The sequence below is a fragment of the Pipistrellus hanaki genome (assembly GCF_964339955.1).
Source record: "Pipistrellus hanaki genome assembly, chromosome: 10".
Lineage (NCBI taxonomy): Eukaryota > Metazoa > Chordata > Mammalia > Chiroptera > Vespertilionidae > Pipistrellus > Pipistrellus hanaki.
The window spans coordinates 40,973,132-40,997,974 of record NC_140512.1 but is presented as its reverse complement, the minus strand read 5'-3'; the positions used below and the strand labels follow the sequence as shown (position 1 = coordinate 40,997,974).

The window sequence follows — 24,843 nt, the reverse complement described above, 5'->3', positions numbered from 1 at the left end:
CATCGTTAGGTAAGTATTTTTGCACTTCTTCTACACTTGCATGAAAAGATCTTAAAAGCCTTTACCTCCACCCAGCTGTGTATCCGGCAGCCGTCCTCTTGGATGAGCCTGTACTTCTTGGCGAACAAATCCCCCTTGTCCTCCACCGTGAAGGCGGCCTCCCTCCGGTGCTCTCTCCGGGGGAGGAGCGTGCACTCGGCCCACGCCCTCATGGTGTGCTGGATGGCTCTCACGTTGCTCTGCGTGCGCTCCACCCTGAGCTCCAGCTCGGAGGCGGCCTCTCTCACCCTCTCGATGTCCCCCCAGCAGTCATCCTGCCACGTCAGCGATGCCGCGGCTGCTTGCAGCTGCTCGTCCACGGCCCTCAGCTCGCCTTCAATCAGAGGGTATTCGACTTCCAGGAGAGTCTGTTTCAGCTTGTTGTACGCTCGCACCAGAAGCTCAAGGTTGCCAATGTACTGAGCGAAGAAAGACCCAAGTATGTTAAGGCTACTTTGTCCACCTTGGATGCATACAAGTATCACAGGTCTCCGTGTTAATAATTAACATTCAGAACGTCTCCGTTCAATAGGTAAAAACACAAACCTTTAAAATAGTGTTTCTTTTTCTGAAGAGGGCTAAGGCTGAACCCGGAATGTCTGACTTCCTCAGCATCAAGAGGTATTTCACTTCCCTCAAGACAGCCACCAGCTATTGGAAGGACATCAATGAGTATTGTATAACGTTCTATTTTTAACACAAGCCAAAATCAGAACACGTACATTTTCACCCAATAATTGTATTTTCAAATTGTCAAGGTTAGGAGGCTTTTGTCTCCTAAGCTTGTTCAAAGCAACCATCACACCTTCCATAGGAGTATAAATAATGAAGCTGGAAATCAGTGATGATGCCCCGATGCCCAAGATTCAAGCCATAACAGTGACACGTGCACACCCAGACCTACAATGGAAGGCCCCCAGTGGACCTCGGACCACCCCCATACCTTCAGTTCTGCTAGCATGCTTTTTTCAAAAACACATTATTTGTTCCAACATGATTAATATACTAGGGAGCAATATGAGCATTCCACAAATTTTGTCTTTGCTTACCTGCATTTTAATCAGCAAGAAACACTAGACCAGTGTTTCCCAACCTTCTCTCATGATGAGAATCACCTGGTGGAGTTGTTAAAACACAGATTCCTGAATCCCAACTAAGAAGTGCTAAACTAGAATTTTTGAGAACATATAGGTAAAATTGCATACCTAACTTAGTGCTCTGTATATAAAATCTGTCTTAGAGCACTAGTTAAGTATACAATTTTACCTATATGTTCCCAAAAATTCTAGTTTAGCACTTCTTAGTTGGGATTCAGGAATCTGTGTTTTAACAACTCCACCAGGTGATTCTCATCATGAGAGAAGGTTGGGAAACACTGCCCTAGACAAACAACAGCACCCAGCTGAACTGAAAAGCCTAGGACTACACAAAACGCCCACATGGACATGCCTTAAGCATCCACCAGGGAGTTCAAGGCACACGCCATCCATTCTGCTGATACGACTTTCCACCTGGTTTCTGATTACCCACTTTCCATTTTACAATCACACACAAGTTGTAACCCTTCCCCCACCCATTTCCATAAGCAAACTTCAGTCTTTGTCAAGGGAAAGTGTCATATTTATTGTAGTATGTATGCATTACTTAACCATTTAAACTGTGTAAAGCTGTACTACCATGTTCTCTAGGTGACTGTTTTCTTAATGCATCACTGACAAAGTTTTTGAGTCCTGTAGCCATAACTCCTTGTCCCCCGTAAGTCCCGTACTGTTAATTGTACAGTCTTTCAAATTCCAGTGATTTTTAGGAATGCATATGTCATATGGCAGAACTGGCTGTACCTCTAAATCACAGATTCTGCCCAACTGGCATGGCTCAGTGGTTGAGCTTCGAACTATGAACCAGGAAGTTACAGTTCAATTCCCATGGCTAGGTTGCAGGCTTGAACCCAAGTGGGAGACATGCAAGAGGCAGCTGATCAATGATTCTCTCTCATCATTGATGTTTCTCTCTGGATCTCTCCCTCTCCTTTCCTCTCTGACATCAATAAAAATTTATTTTAGAAAAATAAAAATAAATCAGATTCTGAGGAAAAACCCATACAACATGCTTAAGAAGGAAAACCAGTTGACTACCTTAGGTTGTCCCTCCCTATGTTAACTCGTACAATATACACTGAGTGGCCATATTATTATGATCTCTGAATGCATAATAATCTGGCCACTCAGAGTGTGTGTGTGTGTGTGTGTGTGTGTGTGTGTGTGTGTGTATTAGAGGTGCATGAATTCGTGCATGGGTGGGGTCAGGCCAGCCTGGCCAGGGGAGGGGACATGAGTCAGATTATTATATGTTCAGAAATCATAATAATTTGGCCATTCAGTGTATTTTGTGTTTCTAATCTATATTTGGTATGTTTAGAATCTTTTCAGGGAGAAATATAGGCATTACCCTAAAACACCTCAGGAATTTCAGGAATTTCATTTCTACATAATGGTTTTATGGAATCAGAAGTAGCAGGAATCCTCAGGCCATATATGTGTATATGTGTGCTGAGGTTTACAAACTAAATTAAGTGATGGTATTTACTGTAATTTTCTAGGGAAACAGATCATAAGTTGGGTACAGATTATAACAAACTCATGGAGGCTAACTTTCTCATATATTCGAGCAGTCATTAAAAACAGGGCAATAGCTAAAAGTGAATATATAATCTTCACTAACTAAAAATTCAGCTAAATGTGTCATTAGTCTCTTTTTGTAACAGCAATTTAGAAATGGATATTCTGATATGCTTGTCCTTTCCTGTAGAGCAGTGTTTCCCAACCTTCTCTCATGATGAGAATCACCTGGTGGAGTTGTTAAAACACAGATTCCTAAATCCCAACTAAGAAGTGCTAAACTAGAATTTTTGGGAACATATAGGTAAAATTGTATACTTAACTAGTGCTCTAAGCTTAGTTAAGTATACAATTGTAGACAAACAGAAAAACATAAAGCTTCCTTTGTGACTCCCAAGCCATCAGACTTGGAGACAGGTTGTTTAAAATATATACATAGTATCACCATATATACAAGTATGCACCTATAGTCATTATGTCTAAATATACACACACACACACACACACACACACATAATTGCTACTGAAACAACCGTACTTTAACATGTTAATGATGTGAGAAAACATGAAATTTCTTTTTGTTTGTGATTTATCATGGATAAAAGATATGTTCAATAAGGGTAATTTTTCTGGATATTATTTATCTGTCAATATTATTTTTGGCATTTATATGTTGTTTTACATTTTTTGAAAATTGTCTTGATAAAAATTACCATCATTTAACTAACATATTCAAGTTTATTGTTTCTTTGAAGGATATTATGACATCAAAATTTACCACTGTCCATCCACAGTATGACTAACGGTCTTTCATTCCATACAATCTGTGGATTCCCCAAATCTTAACTTACATGATAAAATTTTTATTAACTAAAACTACTTTCGCCGAACCCGGTTTGGCTCAGTGGTAGAGCGTCGGTCTGCGGACTGAAAGGTCCCAGGTTCAATTCCGGTCAAGGGCATGTACCTTGGTTGTGGGCACATCCCCGGTAGGGGGTGTGCAAGAGGCAGCTGGTCGATGTTTCTCTCTCATCGACGTTTCTAGCTATTTCTCTCCCTTTCTCTCTGTTAAAAATCAATAAAATATATTTTTTTAAAGTAATAAAATAAAAATAAATAAAACTACTTTCATTTGTACTGTGAATATAATTCAATCCAGAAAACACAATAAAAGACTAATGATTCTATTCAGTTGAGTTAACATTAAGTATTACCAAGTGCCAGACAGTATGTTAGAAACACAGAACACAAAGATAAAATGAAATGTACCAACTTTCCAAGCAAATGTGAAAATGGTAGATGAATACTTAAGAGGCAAAACTGAGAGGAGTAAATAACAAATTTGGGAAACAATCTCTAAAGCAAAGACCTATTACAGGTTGTTTTTTAGTTATATTCCTCATAGCATTGACATTCTCACAAAACATAAATGATTGGAAGTATCAGAAATATGCTTACAATAAAAATTACTTCTGTTAAACATCTTTAAAACATCAAACCCCTACCTTTGGGTCAAAGTTGACACTGAGAAGACCATTTATGGCACTGAATTTAATCAAGGGTTGATTCAAATTGAATTCACAGATTTCATCCACATTATTTTTCCATTCATTATAGATACGATTTTCAAATTGGTCTAGCAGAGCTGTCATTTCAACATACTTCTGATGAACTGAGGCATCATCAGGACCTTGTAAAAATCTGAAGGAAAATGACTCTATATATTAGATAAACTTCAGCTTAACTACTTCACAATAATATACAATACAAAGTATAACAAAACACACCACAAAAAAATCAGGAAGAGAAGCAATAAAGGCCAAATAATTCTATAATTGTCTTTGCCTTAGAAGATATAGTCATTGAATGAATGGAACTCCAAGGTTTTTGCCAACAGCAACAAGGTACCCATTCCTACAAATAAAAGAGAGAGGTACAGAAGTCCATAAAATAAGAGGAATATTAGTAGTTATTTAAAAAAAAAAAAAAAAAAAGAAAGAAAGAAAGAAAGAAAGAAAGAAAGAAAGAAAGAAAGAAAGTAAGAAAGTAAGAAAAGAGAAACAGTAACAAAAAAACTACAAACATATTTTGGGTGAAAAGAAAAAAAGGATAAGGATTGAAAACATGGAACTAAATGAAGTTATAAGTCCCATTAAACATATTCCAAAATCATGGGGATGAATCCTCCTCCATGAGTCCCGCCAAAGAAAAAAGTTAAAGGAAATGAACTGCTAACATGAACAGCTCCTGCTCTGGATAGAAATTACCTGTAGAATGATGGTGTTTTTCACTGTGAAATAAGCCTGACTACTCACAGATACTGGAGAGATTCGAAGTTTGACCAAAACATCTGGAGTCGGTCCAGGACCTCTTTAGCCCACTTGATATTTCCTGAGGTAAATGGCATGTTCTTGTTAAGAACTACATTTCCACATTCAATCTGCAAATGGTTATTTTGGTAAAAAGGAAGGGAGCATTTAATCAGAATGCATTCCAACCTTGTAAGCCATTATTCATTACAGGGCAAATATATAAAATACTAGAGGCCTGATGCATGCAAGAGTAGGCCTTCCTTCCCCCAGCTGCTGGCACCAGCTTCCCTCAGGCCACTGGCAGGCATTCGGGAACCGGACTTTCCTCTGGCCCCCAGCAGGCACCTGGGACCTGGGACCCAGGACCCAGGCTGCTTCCCTCCTCTGGCCACCAGGACCTGGGCTGGCTTCCCTCAAACCGTCCGTAGGCCCGGCTTCGTCAGGAAAGATGTTGGGAATGACATCCGGAAGGACATCTAGTCCAATTAGCATATTACCTTCCATTATTATAGACATGTATTAAGTGACTTGATAAGTAGACAAGTAATGGTCCTCAAATAGGTTCTTCATTGCCATAAGAAACCCAATTAAATAAAGCAGACATCATTATGTAAAATCTTAATAGACAGGCCTGACCCACAAATATGATGCTGTGTATTGCCCCACTTCGTTCCTCACTTACCTGTTTCACATGTTCATTATACAGTTGCTTACACATATCCAACTCCGCATTAAACATGTGCACCAGTGAGCTATAATGTGGGCTGAAAATTTCCATGACAACTGGTTTCTCTAGAAAATTCCCAAATATGGTCAAAAGCTAAAAAAAAAAAAATTAAAAAAAAAAAAAGTTAAAGAATGGTTAAGAACCATGAGTTTTTAATATAAATACTCAACTCACTGTTTCTCCCCTTATATCTCCTACACAACTAGAGATAGAGCAAAAATCTAGAATCCTACAAGTATTCTGCAATACCTGCAAATCTGAAACTTGCCCTGCAGGAGACTTAGTTGGTTTGAGTGGCATCCTACACACTGAAAAGGTTGCAGGTTACATCCCTGGTCAGGGCACATACAGGAGGCAACCAATTGATGTTTCCCTTTCACATTAATGGGACACAACTGCAAGGGTCAGAGTTCATCATCCAATATCAATGGTAGAAATCTTCACCCTAAATGCACAACCCTGTCATGCTGTTCTTCTCCTCCTGCAGTTCCCCATCAGGGTGTCATTTCAACACTCTGATTCCCGTCAGTCCGCCTCACTTCAAGCAGCGGTTCAGTGTCTGCCTCCCACGGGCCATCGCGGTAATCTAAATACAGCCCAAACCATAAGACCGTGTCCTGCCCTGCACAGCATGGAGGCGGGGGCTCATCGTATAGGTTTCCGTAGACAAGGGGCAAATAGATGGAAGTTAAATAAAAATTCATGGCACTAAGATAAAACTATTCAGAAAAAAAATAGCTGGCATACACTGGAATGGAATCCGTATTAATGGATGTGAGAAGGGAAAAGACCCGAATTAGAAAAGATAGGAGCCTTTGTAACTAAGACTTCCCTCTGCATCTTTCTCCCAGTTATATAAACACACCAACAAGGAGCTCCAGGAGCAGAGAATGTGATCAACTACAACGAAAAAGAAGGCAAGAAAACATTTATGATTCACTGCTAAGTGGAAAAGGTTAGCAAAGGGGATCAGAAAAGGCCGTTTTTGTCAAAGAGAATTATGTATGCATATCTAGTCCAGGAAAGAGTGTGGCAGTATGAAGTCTAAGAATCTTTCTGAGAGATGGGATTACAAGGGGTGCTATTTTATAACAACGAGGCTATGTATTTTGGCCAGGGGCATCTATTTCATCCCAGAGCTCTGAAAACAAAAAAACACCAAAGAAGTATTTGATTCCCCATGAATTTGTGTTAAAATGCTTGACGGGGGTCAGAAGACAAACTATTTCACCACCATCTGACCAACTCATCTGAATGTGAGGGTCAAAACCAAACAAATCTCGTATTACGCCTGTGTCTGCTACACTGCACTGCCATTGCCAGCGAACCGTGCCCACGGTTCTCCAGCTCTGCTTCTCCCGGTGTGGAAGCCTCTTTTGCGATATCATCTGAATCTGTACTTGGCTTGCAGTTCTCTTCTTTGACAAGCACATCTCCACAGGACGTCCCTAGTTCCTACCTTAAACTTTCCCTCTGGGAGGACTACCAACATGCCTTTCTTTCATACAGCTCTGAATACACACATACCATATTCCATCAGTTCTATCACTGACATTCTTTCTTGTTTTCACACCTCCAAAATTGGACCATGTTAATCATCAATGGCATACCTTTTTGACATTTTTTCTTCACTAATACACAAAATAATCGTGTGTCTGATAATCAACGTGTCTTATACCTGATAAAAGTCAGTACATAAGCTGCTATTTGTTTTAGTCTGAGCAATAAAGTAGGCAAGTGTACCCAACCTATGTAAAAATGGGGGTAGGAGGAAGAACTCTTGAATTAACAGGTAGTTTTCACTTTTCACTGTGGCTTAATTTTGAATCGCTATTTCATAGGCCATGCCAAACTTGCTCTCAAGGTGTTGAGACCTAAAAGACTGAATGCAAAAAAAAAAAAAAATCAATAGTTAAATGTCCTGTCCTTGTCCAAAGTAAACTTCATTATTCCCTAGTGGATAATTCAAAGCTCATAATTCAGTGAGCTGAATATGAAGACGGTGGCCAGTTAACAGCTTACCTGGATCAGAAAGGCATGCGCTCAATCCCTTCATCTAGCAGTCCAAATTATTCACTAGTGATTTATTATTAGGATAGCTTCTTCAGAACCAACCTTAAATGCCGCCTCCAAACCATTGCAGTTAAAGAAACCTTCGCAAAGAATTGTTCCAAGCCTTCTGTCAAAATCCAAAGTTTTGGATTTAAACACAGCATAGTCACTTTCGAATTCCTGTAAATATCAAAGTGAAATATCAGTTTACAGGAAAGAGGCCAGGAGTGGAAACAGCAATCCTACAAGTGTAATCCACCTCCCTCCTGTCTGCCGGCTCTTCCTGAGAGAATGTATTTTCATAGCAGGACCCCAGGGCAGACCAAGAAAGGCCTACATCGGAGCAACTGCCCTGTGGCTGCCTTCCAGGAACACCGAACCCTCAGCACCGTCAGCCCATCTTTCCCCCGTGCACACCCCACGTCAGGGCTCGGACCCACCCGTCTGTCCTCCTCTCAATCCATTTGGATTATAAACGAAAAAGCCGAGTCTTCCAGAAGAGAAAACAGAACCCATGTTCACTGCAACCTCAGTATAGCTATCCATTCCCATACAAAACTTTTTCATTTTGTTTTGCACAGAGCAGAAACCCTCCTGGGAGACCCTGTGTCTTCAGGTGAGAAATGAAATCACAGGTCTGGAAAGAAGCATCACTCGGGAGGAAGATGAAACACAAAACACCCTTGCATGTCTCCGCATGTTATCAGTATGCAGTCAGCAACCCCCAGTTTCCTCCCAGTACACAGCCGCCCACGCTCATAGGGAGAGAGCACCAGGGGGTAACCATCCTCGGCTCAGTACCGCAATGCCCAGGCTCCATGGAGCCGCCCAGAAAGCCACAGCCCTGGATCCCCAGCCTCGTGGCCCTTGGGTGCGAGCCCCCCCATTTAACACAATAACGTCTTTGCTGCCTCTGGAAACTGACCCTCCATCTATTCACAACAGAAATAATGACGGCGGCTGACATGTACTCGGTTTTCTGTTCTAAATGCTTTACACTATTTTTAAAAAAACATTTTTTATTGATTTTCCACAGAGAGAAAGGGAGAGAGTCAGAAACATCGATGAGAGAGAATGATCGATCAGCTGCCTCCTGCACACTCCCCACCGCAATCAAGGTACATGCCCTTGACCGGAATCGAACCTGGGACCCTCCAGTCTGCAGGCCAACGCTCTATCCACTGAGCCAAACCGGTTTCGGCTGCTTTACACTATTAACTCAAGTCTCACAACATATGATGTGGGCAATATTTTTTTTTTTCCATTTGATAGGCAACAAAACAAACTCAGAGCAGTTAAATGATCCACCCGCAGGCACACCCCTGGCAGAGGGCTGGGCCGGAATGTGAAGCCCGGCAACCTCACTCTGGAGCCCATGCTCCAACCATGACATTTCCATGAAGGGAAGCACCTTCTGGGAACTGAACACGCTTCGAACACGGGTGTGGCGACAGCACTCCAGGGCACGGTGTGTCGCAGACCGCACTGTTACATTTAACACCGAGAAGTCTCCAGCTCTCCTCAATTACAGCCCAACGGTCTCTTCATTCAAGGGTCACTGACTTCTCCAAGTCAACACGCCTTCCCAACAAGCTGTAACAAGCCTCGCAAATCCCTCTTCTCGGTATGGCAACGAGGAACGTGCTACTGAAGATCCGCAAACATGGTTTGAACCCTTTGTAAGTAATATCTCAGGAAGGGAAAGGGCTCATCTCTGCTCTGGGTCTCTCTCCCGCTCTCTCCCAGCCCAAAGTCAGATGGTCCATCGCACCTCTCCCCCGGAGAGGCCCCCAGATCATGCAGACGCCCGTCGCATGCATCTGAACGCACGCACCCCTCTCTGAAGCAGCTCTCCTTTGGCATACACCCCGACAGGCGTGGGGGCCATCTCTTGGACTCCTTTCTCTCTTGGCCAAGGGCTACCAGGCTTTTCTCTGCGCCACCTCTTGACTATGTCCACTGTTCTCCCGGCCTGCGGGCATCACCCTGCCCGGACCACAGTGCCCGCTTGTCCGGTTTCTGTTCACCACTCGCTAACCACTCTCTTTGCCTCTGGTCTTGTCTCACCGAATGGCTCTCCAAACTGCACAAGCTTTCTAAACCGGAAGCCTGATCACGTCTACACAAGCTTTCTAAACCGGAAGCCTGATCAGGTCCCTCTTCCCATCATAATCCTCCAATTCGCAATAGTGTTTTGGGACCCCAGATTTCTTAACATAAAGTCTCCACGTCTTGTCATCCATGAGGCCCTTCCCTTGTCATTTACACCCTCAGTTCCTCCAGCGCCTCTCCCCCTTCCACACTCCAGGGTCTAACCACGTTCCCACTCGGCGTAACACGATTTTCTGTTAACCCCTTGCATTTTGACTACTCTTCACCCCTTTCGTTTCTGTTTACTCTTCACTTCTATTTATCGTTGTTCCCTTTCCGCATCCTTTCCCCGCTGGGAAGAGGCTCTCTGGCAGCAGTCTGCTTCACTGCCTACCTGTGCCCTCCATCATTGTGAGCTGAGTACAATAGCCAGGTTTGTTTGTTTTATTTCTCAATTGTAGTGCCAATGTTTAAAGAGGCTCCCAGCACATAGCTGTTTTGCAATAAATATTTGTTAAAGAATTATTAAAGAGTAAGTGATATGCTGGTATTACTAAAGAACCATTACGAAGTTTTTCTATATCCTGAACTGCAAAACTGCCCCTTATTAGTGGCACAGGAAATGAATAGTTTTATCAAGAGAAATTATATGGTTGCACTTAGTTCCTAAAAGGCACAACTCACTCAAGCTGCTGAGTGAAAACCAACCCTAACGATGCCAAGACAGGGGCTGAGAGGGCAGTTGTGGGGGGAGGGGGCATCATCCAGATCAGGAGAGGAGATCTGAGGACGTGACCAGCTTCTACCTGTCTGAGCCTGAGGCTTGGCACGAGAGAAAGAGCGGGATCATGGATGACTCCCAGGCTATGCACGAAGCAGCCCATTATATGTGTCACTTAATGAGTGGGAGAAGATGGAAAGAGGAGGTTTGGGGAGCAGTAAAACAGGGGCTTGGTTTCACAAGTTTGAGATGCACCATCAAGAAACAAGCCCTCAGCTGAAACTGGTTTGGCTCAGTAGATAGAGCATTGGCCTGCAGACTGAAAGGTCCCAGGTTCGATTCCGGTCAAGGGCATGTACCTTGGTTGCGGGCACATCCCCAGTAGGGGGTGTGCAAGAGGCAGCTAATCGATGCTTCTCTCTCATCGATGTTTCTAACTCTCCATCCCTCTCTCTTCCTCTCTGTAAAAAATCAATAAAATACATTTTTAAAAAAGAAAGAAAGGAAGGAAGGAAGGAAGGAAGGAAGGAAGGAAGGAAGGAACAAGCCTCGGCTCAGGTCTCCTGCTATGTTTGAAACAGTTCTAAACGGAAATACACCGGACTATTTCCTGGTCCCTGTTGGAGACTGTGCATCCCTTAACCTCCTTCATCCTAGAGAGACCAGACCGGATGGTACCTATTATCACTGTGGCCTACCGTCATTTCCAACTTTAAAATGACAGGATTCTAAAAAATAAAAATGCAAGGGTACAATATTACCATGTTATTGAAATCGGATGGGTCGTAAGTGCTCTGTTTAAAAATTTTACAGAGTTCCATAAATTCTTCACTCATCTCACGGACTTGTCCATTCAGAATAGCTCCCTTGGTGCCACCAAATTCAAGCCTCTCCAGCTTTTCAAATTCCAATATGGTAACAAATATATCCTTTGGAAAAAAAACAAACAAAAACACAGAACAGTAAAGATCTTTCCACCTTCCTGAGCAGGAAAAAAGAATATTTTCAAGCATTCAAAATCTGTGAGTTAATGGACACGGACATGACAGCATATAAATAGGAATGATTTAGCTGAACAAAGTCACTGCCCATTTTTAAAATCATACTCCCGTTTTCATATTTACTGTACAGGCAAACCTAGCTTACCATGGCTAAACATATGACTCTCTAACTTTACAGCCTTTTAATAATGAATCTGACCCCCAGGTAATATCCAAAACTCACCCACCCTTTGCAATGAATGAGCTGTCTCTTAATCAGCTTCAGGGAACGTTATGAGAGTGAGACTCGCGGGCCACAGTTAGGCATTTAACCTTCACACTTTAAGAGAAACTCAGGCTGATTATGTGATAATGAGAGTTATCAAAACGTGAAGCTTTAATTTTCAATGAAACTCAACCAATCTTACATAAACAAAAAAAGCCCAAACTTGCTAGGAAGAGCTTTACAAAGAAAATAAGGTAGTGCCACTAGTTACAACTTTAAAAAGAAACCTTAGCCAGTTAGCTCCATGCTACACGTGCGTGAATGTGTACACAAGTGTGTGTATTCATTTCATTTGGCTTTCAGTTATTCATATTTGGCTTTTCAGTTATGGTTATTCATATAGCATAATATACTTACAGTCATATACTAATAGATAGTGCAATTATTTTAGATTATCCAAAGGTTTTCAAGTATGGAATCCCTATATCAAACATTAAACATATTTTTAAAAGGGTGGATTAGTTTACAGATTCCTGATTTACAACAGCCTTCCAGAAGCTTAGTAAGTAAAGGGGCACTGGGTAGTGAAAAGGGTTCACTTACTCCCAGTGTAATAAAAGAATCAAAACAATTTTTTTTTAAAGAAGTCAAAGTAAAGCTTTTAAATCTATCTTTATAGCCCTGGTCTTGAGCTCCTCATGAGAACACTAAAAAAGGAAACCTCCCACCTTCCACTAAATAAACTGTTCCCAAATTATATAAAAAACTAACAGGATTTTTGAAGCCATCAACAACATGAATAAATTACAAGTCAAGAAATGCATACCTCCATTTTCATGCAACGGTCAAGAAATTTGTCAAATCTACAAAACACCAGCTGAGACTGGAAATCCCAAGGTTTCACCTCCTTGTTTCCCATGAAATAGTTTGCCAGGACTTCTCTGTAGTTGAAAAAAGAGCTTTTGAAAGTCTTTAAGATGTTAATGGCCACCTGCACCTTTTCCAGGGAGTCTTCAACTTCTCCTTTCAAAAGGTCTTCAGGTGAAAGGTAGACTGTCGCCTACGGTTTAATGAAAGGAAACAATGATCAAAAATGTGTTCAATAATTCTTTACTGAAAACATCTGTTTCAATAAATCATTTCATTTTATTTTATATTGAAATATTTTTTTTCAATTAGTTTTCAATAAATTGGGCCAGCAATGCTGTGAAACAGAAAGCATAAATTCTAGAAGTTCAGGCATTTGGGTTGCAATAACATACATTAGAATAATCTACAGATGATTAACATTTCTTGATTTATACATTCTAGCAATAACTGCTAAGCTTCATGGATACAACCAACTGTGTAAACAGAATTTGCATAGGTATTCCTGCCAGCAAATACTCTATATGATCTCTTCTCATACAAAGAAATACACAAGCCAGCCAGGCCAGCATGACTCAATGGTTGAGCAATGACCTCTGAAACAGTAGATCATGGTTCAATTTCCAAGTCAAGGCACATGCCCAGGTTGTGGGCTCGATCCGTGGTTGGGGGTGTGCAGGAGGCAGCCGATCAATATACTCCATCATTGATGTTTCTACCTTTCTTTCCCCCTCTCTTTCTCTCTGAAATCAATAAAAACATATTTTTAAATATCATTTTTGAAGAATCTAGTAAAAGTAAAGTTATATGTATGATAAAATACATAAATTACATATATATATAATTTAGGGAGAAAGAAAAATAAAAAATGCTAAGTTTTAGGCTGATAGAACAGGACTATTTCTATTGTTACAAATTTTATGCAATGAGAATTTTATTATTATTAGTACACCACATATTGTGTTGTAATTAAAAAACAAAACATATTTTAAAATAGGAAGCAAAGCATAATGAATTAAGAACTCCACCACTTACAGCTGGGTGCTCTAGAGGAAGCTATTTACCTTCTCTGGGGTTTTTAAAGGTTGCAGTTATTATTGTTTAAATGTAAAATGGATCTACTAGCACCTTTGTCAGTGAATTTCTGTAAAGGGTTTAAAAGAATTCCTGGCAAATAACAGGCATTATACCATATTTGTTAAATATTTAAAAAAATAAAATCAGAAAACAGCAAACAACTTGTGAGCGAGCAGGAGAGTTTAGCTCTTCAGGGTACCTAGGTATAATAAAAGTTGGCTCATTGCTGATTTTTTTATTCCTAACATGTTGGGGCAGATTTACTACCAGTCCACTTGAAGAATCAAGAATCAGGTCAACAGAACCTTTGGACAGAAGTCAGGAACAGTAACTAAGGAACTAGAGAAGCCACATTATTTCTTTGGGAGCTTGGCAAACTCTGGCCATCGACACAGACGAGGGTCCAGGGATAACAGGTTTACAGATCTATTGGTAACTAGGATTTCTTACAAGCCACAGACAACAATGCGTGACCACCTTTGGGATTTATACACAAACAGGACATAGTCTCAAAATGAGGATACGGGGTTTCAGAGAAGTGGTGGGAATGGTCATTGACCCTGCAATAGTGATCATGCTTAACAACAGAGCAACAACTGAGCTCATGTAACAGAGAAAGAGAAATAGAATACAGCTGGAGATAAAATATACAAGGAACTGCCCTGCTATTTCCAATCAATAGCTTCAATTATCTGTAAGTCAAAAGTTTGGAACCAACTTCTTTGAGCTTCTATTAAATGCCACACTGGACACTCACTTAGGTTATCCCCTTTGATCCTCACAATAGCCATGGGCTAGGCATTATCTGTACTTATTGATATGGAAACTGAGGCTCAGGGAAGTAATTTAACTTCCCTCAAGGGGTTCCATTAGATTTGAATCTACGTTGGTCTGCATCCAATATACTTTCCATATATCACTCCGCCTCTTCAGAAACGGAGAGAAAATAATAAGCCTGTTAGTAACTCCATGTCATAGACCAGAAACTCTTATCTGCATGTCAGGACACCTGTTCTCTACTCTGGATTTCCCCCTACATTCTGGGAGAAATTGAGCAAACGATGTTACCTTCCAGGTCTAAGTTAATTCATCTGAAAAAATACACACACACACACACAACCAGGGGCTGGATGGAAACACAGTTCCCCAAACAATTTATCCTACAAAACTGTTCTCTTCATTACTTAGGAAGGCCACTGGAGCAGCAGAAGCCCCAAGCTGTTTGTGTCTTGACTATGAGCAGGCATTCCAGGCTCTTAAAGGCCTTCCAATTTACCCCTCTCTACAAAGAAAAACTTTTCATTTTCTCTATGAGCTAGAGGTGAAAACCACTGGGAAGCATGAGCCTAGATCAGTGACTTAGAGTCAACCATCGGCACCCACTCTCCTCTAGCAAATCACTCAGGCCTTTCCAAAAGAGCCTACCTCCTTGGCCACCATGATTGCTCTGGGCGCAGAAATAACACACACAAACCAGAACTAGAAAGAAGACAGGAAGTTCCCAGGAAGTTCCTCTCCAGCCAGGGCACACATCTGGGGCGACCACAAACCACCTCGCAGCCTGTGGTGAGAGTCTGAGAACAGATTCAAACACAAACCAGCCGCCTATAGCCTGGGGGAAGCTCTGGGATGGTCAGGCCGCCTCTGGGAACAGGCTACTCGTGAAGTCACCGCACTCTGAGACGTTTGTGTGTCAGGGTCACACAAACTTACACACTTCTGGCTGCTTTTCACTCTGGTTTGTCAGTTGCAGCCGAAGGAGATCCAATTTTGGTGGGAAGCCTTCTAACAACTCAAAGGCTAAGCCGCATACACAGATCCTGATTCTCTGGCATTTGGTTGAGACACATGCCCTGCTATGGACTAAATTGTGTCCCTAAAAATTCAAATGTTGAAGCCCTAACCACCAATATGATTGTACCTGGAGACAAGGTCTTTGAGAAGTAATTAAAGGAATCAAATGAGGTCTGATGGGTGGGACCCCAAATCTGCTAAAAGAAGAAAGAGGACACAGAGGGAAGGCAGCCATCTGCAAATCAGGAAGAGAGCTCTCACCGGAACGTGCCCACGTGGGCACCTTCATCTGGCTCCCGGCCTCCAGAAGTGTGAGTAGACAATTTCGGAAAATAAAGCCACCCAGTCTATGGCATTTTGTTCTGGCAGCTCAAGCAGACTAAGACACACGCTCTGGCTAAGAACCACCACAAGTATCTTTCAGCTCTCAGGTTATATAACATCCTCTGATATCAAGGCCAGGAGAAGAATGAATGTTTACACAGAAAGAATGCAGAAGCAGTTTATTTTTTCTAACGTTTTTCAAGTTGACTAAAGAGTAGAGAAGCAATTGTAAACAAGAGATTTTTAAAAATCCACAATTAGCTGAAACCGGTTTAGCTCAGGGGATAGGGCATCTGCCTGCGGACCGAAAGGTCCCGGGTTCGATTCAGGTCAAGGGCTTGTACCTTGGTTGCGGGCACATCCCCAGTAGGGGATGTGCAGGAGGCAGCTGATCAATGTTTCTCTCTCATTGATGTTTCTAACTCTCTATTCCTCTCTCTTCTTCTCTGTAAAAAATCAATAAAGTATATATATATTTTTAAAAATCCACAATTCAGAATTCCATTAATCAGAATTCCATTAATACAATTTCACTATTTTTTGAGGATAATTTTTTCCATCCAGATTCTCTTAACTTACTTTACTTTCTAAAAGTCTTCCACCAGCCAGTGTTCCTGAGGAAACCCAAGAAAAAGCTACACAGCACTATGTATAGCTGCCTTTTATTAGAAGTAGTCTTAAATCTCTTTGAAGAAACGGTGATATTAGACAAACAAAATTCATTAACAGCCTGTCCTTTGAAATGTATTTGACTTATGTCCAGAGCTCCTTAGCTATTTAGGATGAAAGGTCACCTGGCCCTTCACCATAAAAGCCCTTTCTACAAAAAGAAAGAGAAAAGTAGTATATTCGGACTGTAGACTGGGCTAATTCATTCTTCATTGGCCTAATAAAACCTACCACGTGGCAATCATTCCTCTCTTTCCTATTTTCAATGCTGCATACCTGATCGATGAAGAGATTACAAAACTCTTGCAACAACACTATGACCCGAGCAGGGGTGTTGTAGAACTCAGAATGGCTCCAGATCAGGCAGATGGTGTGAAATAACGGGGCGATCAGACCCCGGGTCTGTGGGAACTCCGTCTCCTGGAGACACTGGATGTGTCTCCGCAGCGGTCTCAGGTAGAGCGCCACGTCCTGGGCCTCGAGGAGAGCTGCGGAGAGAAAGCCATGGTCACGTCTCACCTCACTTCCCAAGCTCCCGGGGACAGTGCAGAGCAACATGGCTGGGCTCATGGTTCAGATCACTCATCCCGCAACTGACACGGGACAGGTTTGGAAGCCTTTACACCCAGTCCATCTGGGACCGCTGTTCAGGAGCGCCCTGGGGTAGCTACTCACACAGCACAAGTAAACTGTGACGGCAGATTACGTGGGCAAGAATCCCAGAGTCTAAAGAAAGGGATGTATCAATAGCTCGAGGGAAATGGGGCGTAAAACATCTCTGTGAAGTTGTCCCTGTATGGTTGGGATTACAAGCTTCATCACTAGAATGTTCATTCCTCCTAGGGACTTGGACTAACAATGTAATCATCTGTGGCCTCATTCCAGTGTCCTATGAGCCTAACTCAGGCAGTGACTGGGCAATTTTCTACTATATTATTAATCATAATAATATAACTTGCTCTGATTCTCCCAACAATTCTGCAAGAAAGGTGTCAATATGCCAGTTTGCCCAATAAAAGCCAGAAGCTCAGCAAACTTAATATGGGACAGGAATCCAGATCTGACAGACCTCCCCCCACTCCCAAATATCCCAAATATCTCCCTCATCTATTGCCCCTTTTCAAATAGAATTCATGGAAAAAGCCCTAAAATGTTATCAAAACATTTCCAAAGTAAATTTCAAGTATTCCTAACCTTCCACATGTTACTTAAGAAAAAATAAAATTTTCTAATGTTAAAAACAAATAATAGTTACTTGTTCATATTATCTTATAATTTTATCACCTAAAACTTCAGTATTGGCCAAAACCAGTTTGGCTCAATGGATAAGAGCATCGACCTGCGAACTGAAAGGTCCCGGGTTCGATTCCGGTCAAGGGCATGTACCTTGGTTGCGGGCACATCCCCAGTAGGGGGTGTGCAAGAGGAAGCTGATCGATGATTCTCCCTCATCAATGTTTCTAACTATCCCTCCCTCTTCCTCTCTGTAAAAAATCAATAAAATATATATTAAAAAATAAATAAATTTTAAAAAAACTTCAGTATTGTGTCTATGTATATTTGCTTAACCGTGCCTAAGAAAACACAAACAGAAATCCAGAAACTGGGGAGGGTGTTATCCCTGGGCGAGGCTAAAACCGGATAGCGAGCCCTGGTTGGTGTGGCTCCTATGCACCCAAAGGTTGCAGGTTTGATTCCCCGTCAGAGCACATACCTAGGCTGCAGGTTTGATCTCTGGTTGGACACATACGGAAGGCAACCAATCAATGTTATTTCTCACATCCGTGTTTCTCTCTCTCTATTGCTCTCTCTCACTCCCTCCCCTCTCTCTTTAATTAATAAGCATATCCTTGGTGAGGATAAAAACAACAACTGGATAGTGAGAGGCCAAGGAGACTTTTCACTGGATCAGTTCTTATACTTACTGGGTTTTAACAACGTGCATGCATTACCTGTTCAAAATTCACCAACCAAACGCTCTTCTCTGTATATTTAATCTTCACTAAAACTCTGATGACATCTTTGAGTTCTTACGAGCTCAGTAGGTGTACTTACACCACTCAGAGAGTCTACTAACGAATAACTGGAGTAACTGCAGCCCAGCTGTTGATTAGAAAATCTCTATGCTCGGCTTTGATTTATCCCCTGCTGATTACCAAAGGCCTTTCTCCTTCACATACACACATTCTCATTAAAACTTACACCTGGAGCCACTCTGGTAGGTACCTACTACAGACCCTAAAAATCTAGTATCAATAGAGGAGGAAGTACAGATGATTCAGAGAAATTTATTGTCCAGCCGGTATGGTTCAGTGGTTGAGCACTGTCCCATCCACCAAGAGGTCACTGGTTCAAATCCCAGTCAGGGCACATGCCCAGGTTGTGGGCTCAATCCCGGAGGGGGTGTTCAGGAGGCAGTTAATCAATGTTATATTTCTCTTATGATGTTTCTATCTCTCTCTCCCTCCCTTCCTCTCTCCCTAAGATCAATAAAACATTTTTTTAAAGATGAATTATCATTAAAGACCCAAGTACCATCGTCTCATAAGCAGGCTACTGCCAGGTCATGAGGGGCTTGCAAGGCGAAGGAACGAGTCTTACCATTTTTTACAGCCGTGAAAATGTCCTTCAAAGCTGGGAAATAGCTGCTTTGTTTCGTTTTCAGGATCTTCACCATTTTGAGGACAGTAGGAGCCTGAAGCTAAATTGGAAAAAAAAAAAATTAACAAATATAAGCTAGATTAATGACTAATAAATGCATTCCATAATAAAATATTTAAATTATATTCCACTCATAAACAATACAGCATTTAACCCTCAAAGACATATCTGGTTTCAAGTCAAAAGTAATTTTTAAATAGCATTTTCATCTTGGCTTTTTTTTTTCTAATATATTTTATTGATTTTTTTATAGAGAGGAAGGGAGAGGGATAGAGAATTAGAAAAATTAATGAGAGAGAAACATCAATCAGCTGCCTCCTGCACATCTCATATTGGGGATGTGCCTGCAACCAAGGTACATGCTCTTGACTGGAATCGAACCTGGGCTGATGTTCTATCCACTGAGCCAACCAGTTAGGGCTGTCTTGGCTTTCTTAATTTTAATTTTTATAAATAATTTACCTATTAGTACACAGGTAAAATATTAAAATCTATATATATACTAGTAAAAGCCTTAGCAACCGCAGACCGGCCAAAAGCTATGACGTGCACTGACCACCAGGGGGCAGATGCTCAACGCAAAAGCAGAAACCACAGGCATGGAAACATGGAATAGACTGATGAATCTCGAGGGATGGGAGAGGGAGCAGGGCGGGAAGAGATTAACCAAAGGTCTTATATGCATACTAGATGTCTGGTGCACAGATTTGTGCATCAGTGGGGTCCCTCACCTGGCCTGTGAGGATTGGGACAAAATCAGCTCTCCAACATCCCCCAAGGAGTCCCGGATTACAAAAGGGCACAGGCCAGGCCAAGGGACCCCACCCGTACACGAATCCATGCACCAGGCCTCTAGTTTCCACATAAAATTTCTTGCTCTGTTTCAGGAAATCTCTGAGAGACCTGTAAACATAACAATAAATGCCTTAGTTTTAGAACATTAAATGGAGTAACTTGTCAGGAAAATTCCCAACAGAGGAACCAAAGTTAGCTCTCCCAAACCGTCTCTCCACTAAGACCAAATTCCTTCCCAAATAAACTAAATTGACTAGATTAATTAAATATCATCTTTGAAGTTTCCCTGGGAAATCTCTCCTTTTCTGTGCCACAAGATGCTTCCAGTTATCTCCAATGCTGTCCAAATATTCTCAAAAAAGGCAAAACTCATGTTAACCCCCATTCATTTTTAAAGTGCATACCAAAAAGCACTTCAGAAAAAGAGACCAAATTATTAAGTCTTTCAAAGACAGTAGGTTAATTTTTTAGAATTATTTGGAAATCACTGCTCCAGAGGCCAAATGCTACAAATATTCTTCAAATTCAAATCAGAAGCACTTTCTAGGCTCTCTACTTACTTGGTCATAAATACATGATAGATTCTCTTTCCTCATTGTCCAGAAATCCAGTTCCGTTTGAGGATTCGAGTGAAGGCCATTCAGCAGGGGCTGCCCTGAATCTTTCTCTATAATTTCTTGGATTTGATGTGACCATTTAATGACCACTGATTCAATGGCATGGAGCACTGTCCTTTCATTTGGCTCCAAACTGCAAGGATTGATAAAATAAAGTCAAACCATGTTATCCAAATATAGATAGGGCTTGGGTTTTAACAGCTATTTTATGTACCCATAAACTGGTTTTCTAAATAGAAACACTTCAAAATCAGACCATGTTAGAATTCATAGTTGTGACATAGTTGTCACTGGTATCTCTCTAACACTAAAAAAACATTGTTGCCGGGCCGGAGTGGCTCAGTGGTTGAGCATCGAACCATGATCCAAGAGGTCACTGGTTCCATTCCCAGTCAGGGCACATGCCCGGGTTGCATGCTCCATCCCCAGAAGGGGGTGTATAGGAAGCAGCCCATTGATGATGTTTCTCTCTCACCAACGTTTCTATCTCTCTCTCTCTCCCTCCCTCTCTAAAAATCAATAAAAAATACTTTTTAAAAAAACACAGTTAAGCAAAAAAAAAAATTATAGCCTCTAAGCCATTTTACTGAAAGAATATTCTTGACATCATGGCAACTGTTACAGCTTGCTTTTTTGTAGCTTGCTTTTTTAAAACTATACTTTGAAAGGAAATAATACATACAGTGCTTCCGCATACCGGTAACATTATTTTAAAAACATGATGTAGTTAGAATTCTCAGTTTTGCTAACAATTTGCCAGAGGTCTGATATCAAATGGGTATGTTGGCTCTCCATTTTACTACCCTGAATATACCATGTCAGTACGTACTGGGTCCCTGGAGTTTTCGCATTCAAGTCAAATTTCCCTGCAATAGTCGGAATTGGTAGAAGAGTTCTTCCCAACATTTTACCCCTTAAAATATGCATTTTATGTTTTATGACTTCTACATGACGTTCCATATCTTGTGAAATAAAACAGGACCAGGATTTATGGTTGTTCCTATTTGAAAGAATTGGCACTAAAATCTAGAAAGGAAAAAAAAAAAAAAAAAAAAAAAAAAAAACATGTTTAAAAGCAATAAATTAATTTACATACAAGGTGCTCCTTAAAGATTTTCTTGTCAAACAAAATGGGCAACAAAACCACTTCATTTCATAAAGATGTTCCTATGATATCAAATCTCAAAAAAAAAAAAAAGTAAAAAATCAGCGACCCATTTAGAATTCATAGACGAGACAAATTATTTCAAAGAGGCAATAACCTACTTCTTGTTCGTTCATTTGCCCATTTATCAAACACTGGTGAACGCTCTCAATAACTCAAAGTTAAGCGAAGTCACATCAAGTAAGGAAACTGCTTTCTGAATGCAAACTGAGCACATTGGCAGATAGATTCATGAAAAAAAAAAAAAAAATCTTTTTGAATCGTATGGAGGCGAGAGTAAATGAACCTTCTCAAGCCCGGCTGGCAGGGCTGCGCTGAGAGCTGACTTACTAACTCCTCGCCCAGCAGTTCCCAATGTCTGGGCACAAGAGCATCACCTGGCGATCCCGGTGGAAGCCAGGCGCTAATTTGTGTGAGGTGCGCCCGGGTCAGGGATGTGGTGGAGTTCCCCAGGTGGTTCTAATGTTCAGCAGAGCTTGAGAACCCCTGAGGCCACAACAGTCGCTGAGTACCGTGTTCCTCAAAGCCCCTGCATCAGGCTGGAAATGCCCAGTTCCAGCCCACCACACAGCCTGGCCAGCCCGCCTCTCCCTGAATCCCCAGATGGTTCTGGTACACATGAAAGTGCCAGTCACATGGGGGGCATCTCTCTGATGTTAAGGGGAGAGGAGAGGGACTAGGAAGGCAACCATACCTAACCCTTTGTTTCCGTTACTCTTAACCACTTAGAAACTGACAAGAATCAAAACCTGACTTCCAAAACCCTTTCCAAAGTGTTGTCTCTCCTCGGAATGTAAAGTTTAAAACCTCTAGCTGAGTACAAGAGCCTGTTCAACTCAAGCTGCTTTTTATTGACTGCCGTTATTTAGAAAAAGATGATCCTACAAATACCACCTGTGGAACATGAGCATCGGTGGGTCTCCGCTGCTTTGAGAAGCAGCCTAGAAGCTGTTACACTCCATCCATTGGCTCAGGAGATCACAGGCTTCTACCTTCTCTCTCTTAAAAAACAAACAAACAAAACACACACACCCCAAAACAAACAAACAAACAAAAAAAAAACAGAGCTGACCCGAATAATCCCCAGTGTCCCTGAGGACATCGAAAGACTCGAATATTAAAGAGAGACTATCACCTCATCTAGGAACGCAGTGACGTGTCCCAGAGAGGAGGCCGGGATTTCTCCAAACAAAACCGTCTGAAGGAAATCGCTCACGCCGGTGCTTTTAGCAATCTTCTTGGCAACATAAATAAGTTTATGTTTTGCATCTGAAACAGGAATCTGAGACAGGAACAAGATAATTAGTTTAAATCCAGATGTAGCTTCCATGTTAACGAGCAGAATCTAACTTGTAGCTAGACCGCTGGCAAAAAGAAGGAAAACCGGATGCCTACCGGAGTGAAGTGTTCCATCTCCCTGTCTACGGACAACTTTTTAAATGAGCTATGACTATAAAAGTAGCACGGCAAAAAGTTTCAAAATTCACAACACCCGAAGGCAAGTTCCTGTGACTGTCTCTCTTCTCTGGGATCCTGCCTCCCGAGGAATAACACGACCTCATCCAGCGAAGCCGGTAACACGTTTGCACTCCGCTGAGGCTCTGAGACCTAAAGACTGTAAATCTTGCTGCAAACTTTTCACACGTGAAAAACACTAAAATGCCCATGCTGCCCTTGTAGGTGACACGTTCACCTCTACACTAACGGGGGCGGGGAGGGCGGAGGGAAGAGAAAGGAAGCGGAGAGGAGGAAGGCTCCCTCCCCTCCCCAGGGCTGGTGAACTCCACGTTTGCGCAGGCGACCCCGCACGGCTTTTTCGGGGCCACGTAATCTTCCCTGCGGGTGAAGTGGGCTCACGGCCATCAGGTCATCCGGGCCACATACATTTTTTAGGGAAGTGGCTCCAGGGTGACCCGTGAGCGAGAGGAGAGGGGTTACCTAGCATCGGAGCCCCCTGCGCCTCCGCCCAGGAGCGGGGAGCAGCTCTGCTCACCTTCCGAACCTCCCTATGGCCGCTCCTGGCAGAGTGGGCGCACCTGGGGGTGCTGCGAGTCCGGGGCGAACTCCAGAAAACGTTTTGTAAAGGGCCTGAGAGTTTGCCCCCTGGCACCCAGGCAGGGACCAGGGGCCTGTGATGCTGGGCGGGCGGCGTGGTGGGATCCCCTCCGCTCGCCCCTCACCTCCCGGGAGGCCGCGAGCCGGCCGGCGGCGGGGACGCCGAACACCAGGCGGGCGAGGCCGGGGCTCTCCAGAAACTCCGCCAGGACCCGCCGGCGCTCCTCGCTCTGCAGGTGCCGGCTCCACGTCTCCGCCGGGAGCCCCAGCAGCTGCTCCAGGCGGCCGCCCAGGAAGCGCACCCGCGCGTCTCGGGCGAAACGCCGAGCTCTCCTGGCCTCCGCCTCCTCCTCCTCCTCCTCTTCCTCTTCCTCCTCCTCCTCCTCCTCCTCCTTCTCCTTCTCCTCCTCCTCCTTTTCCTCGTCCTTCTCCTCCTCCTCCTCCTCCAGCGCGCCCGCTGCCTCCAGGCCGGAGCCCGGAGTTACCGCCGGGGCTGCCATCGGGCACGTCCAAGAGACACGGGGCTGGCCGGCTGCGCGCGCCCCTGCCCAACCCCAGGGGGCGAGGACACCGCTCCGCAGAGGCGCCCCTGCAGGCTCCCTACTGCTCCAGGGATCACAGAGCGCCCGCCCGCCCTTCCCCGCCTGCGGCTCCTGGGCAGCAGGCGTCGGCGCGCAGTGAGCCCCGCGGGAGGCGCGGCGCCGGCCCTGGAGGAGCAGCGCGTCCCGTTGCCCGGGAGACGGAGTCCCCGCCCCGTCCCACGGGGGTGGAGTCAGATCAGGGGGTGGGGCTTCTGGGGCCGGGCTTCGGGCTCCGGGCTGCAAACCCGACGGGGGAGAGGCGTGTCCTCGGCTTCTCGGCCCACTGGATGTCCCCGCGCCGCCGGGGAGGGTGAATCTCCGCCCAGCAAGGATGAGCAGCTGTGGTTTCAGCAGTTCCATCTTGGGCGGAGGTTATTGCCCTTCGCAGGTGTTGAGTGTTTTGCAAATGGAAGGCCAGGCACCCCTCCAGCAAAAGGGGAACAGCTGGCTTGATTGCGGTGGCCCAGGGTTA

General features: G+C 43.1%; 1 protein-coding gene across 2 annotated transcripts in view; it reads right to left on the bottom strand.

The window, feature by feature from the left end:
• The window catches only part of DNAH11 (dynein axonemal heavy chain 11), a 197,197-nt gene extending 175,601 nt beyond the window's left edge, over positions 1 to 21,596 (bottom strand). For both annotated transcript variants that reach the window (XM_084896194.1, XM_084896193.1), the window contains exons 1-12: positions 21,385 to 21,596; positions 20,514 to 20,703; positions 19,099 to 19,198; positions 16,774 to 16,985; positions 12,593 to 12,826; positions 11,322 to 11,489; positions 7,812 to 7,928; positions 5,652 to 5,789; positions 4,973 to 5,097; positions 4,163 to 4,358; positions 586 to 690; positions 66 to 458 (exon numbers count right to left, since the gene is read on the bottom strand). In XM_084896194.1, coding sequence (XP_084752320.1) covers positions 66 to 458; positions 586 to 690; positions 4,163 to 4,358; positions 4,973 to 5,097; positions 5,652 to 5,789; positions 7,812 to 7,928; positions 11,322 to 11,489; positions 12,593 to 12,826; positions 16,774 to 16,985; positions 19,099 to 19,198; positions 20,514 to 20,703; positions 21,385 to 21,530 — 2,124 coding nt within the window. In that variant the 5' untranslated portion in view covers positions 21,531 to 21,596. The remainder of the gene's footprint in view (positions 1 to 65; positions 459 to 585; positions 691 to 4,162; positions 4,359 to 4,972; positions 5,098 to 5,651; positions 5,790 to 7,811; positions 7,929 to 11,321; positions 11,490 to 12,592; positions 12,827 to 16,773; positions 16,986 to 19,098; positions 19,199 to 20,513; positions 20,704 to 21,384) is intronic.
• Between the last annotated feature and the right edge of the window lie 3,247 nt (positions 21,597 to 24,843).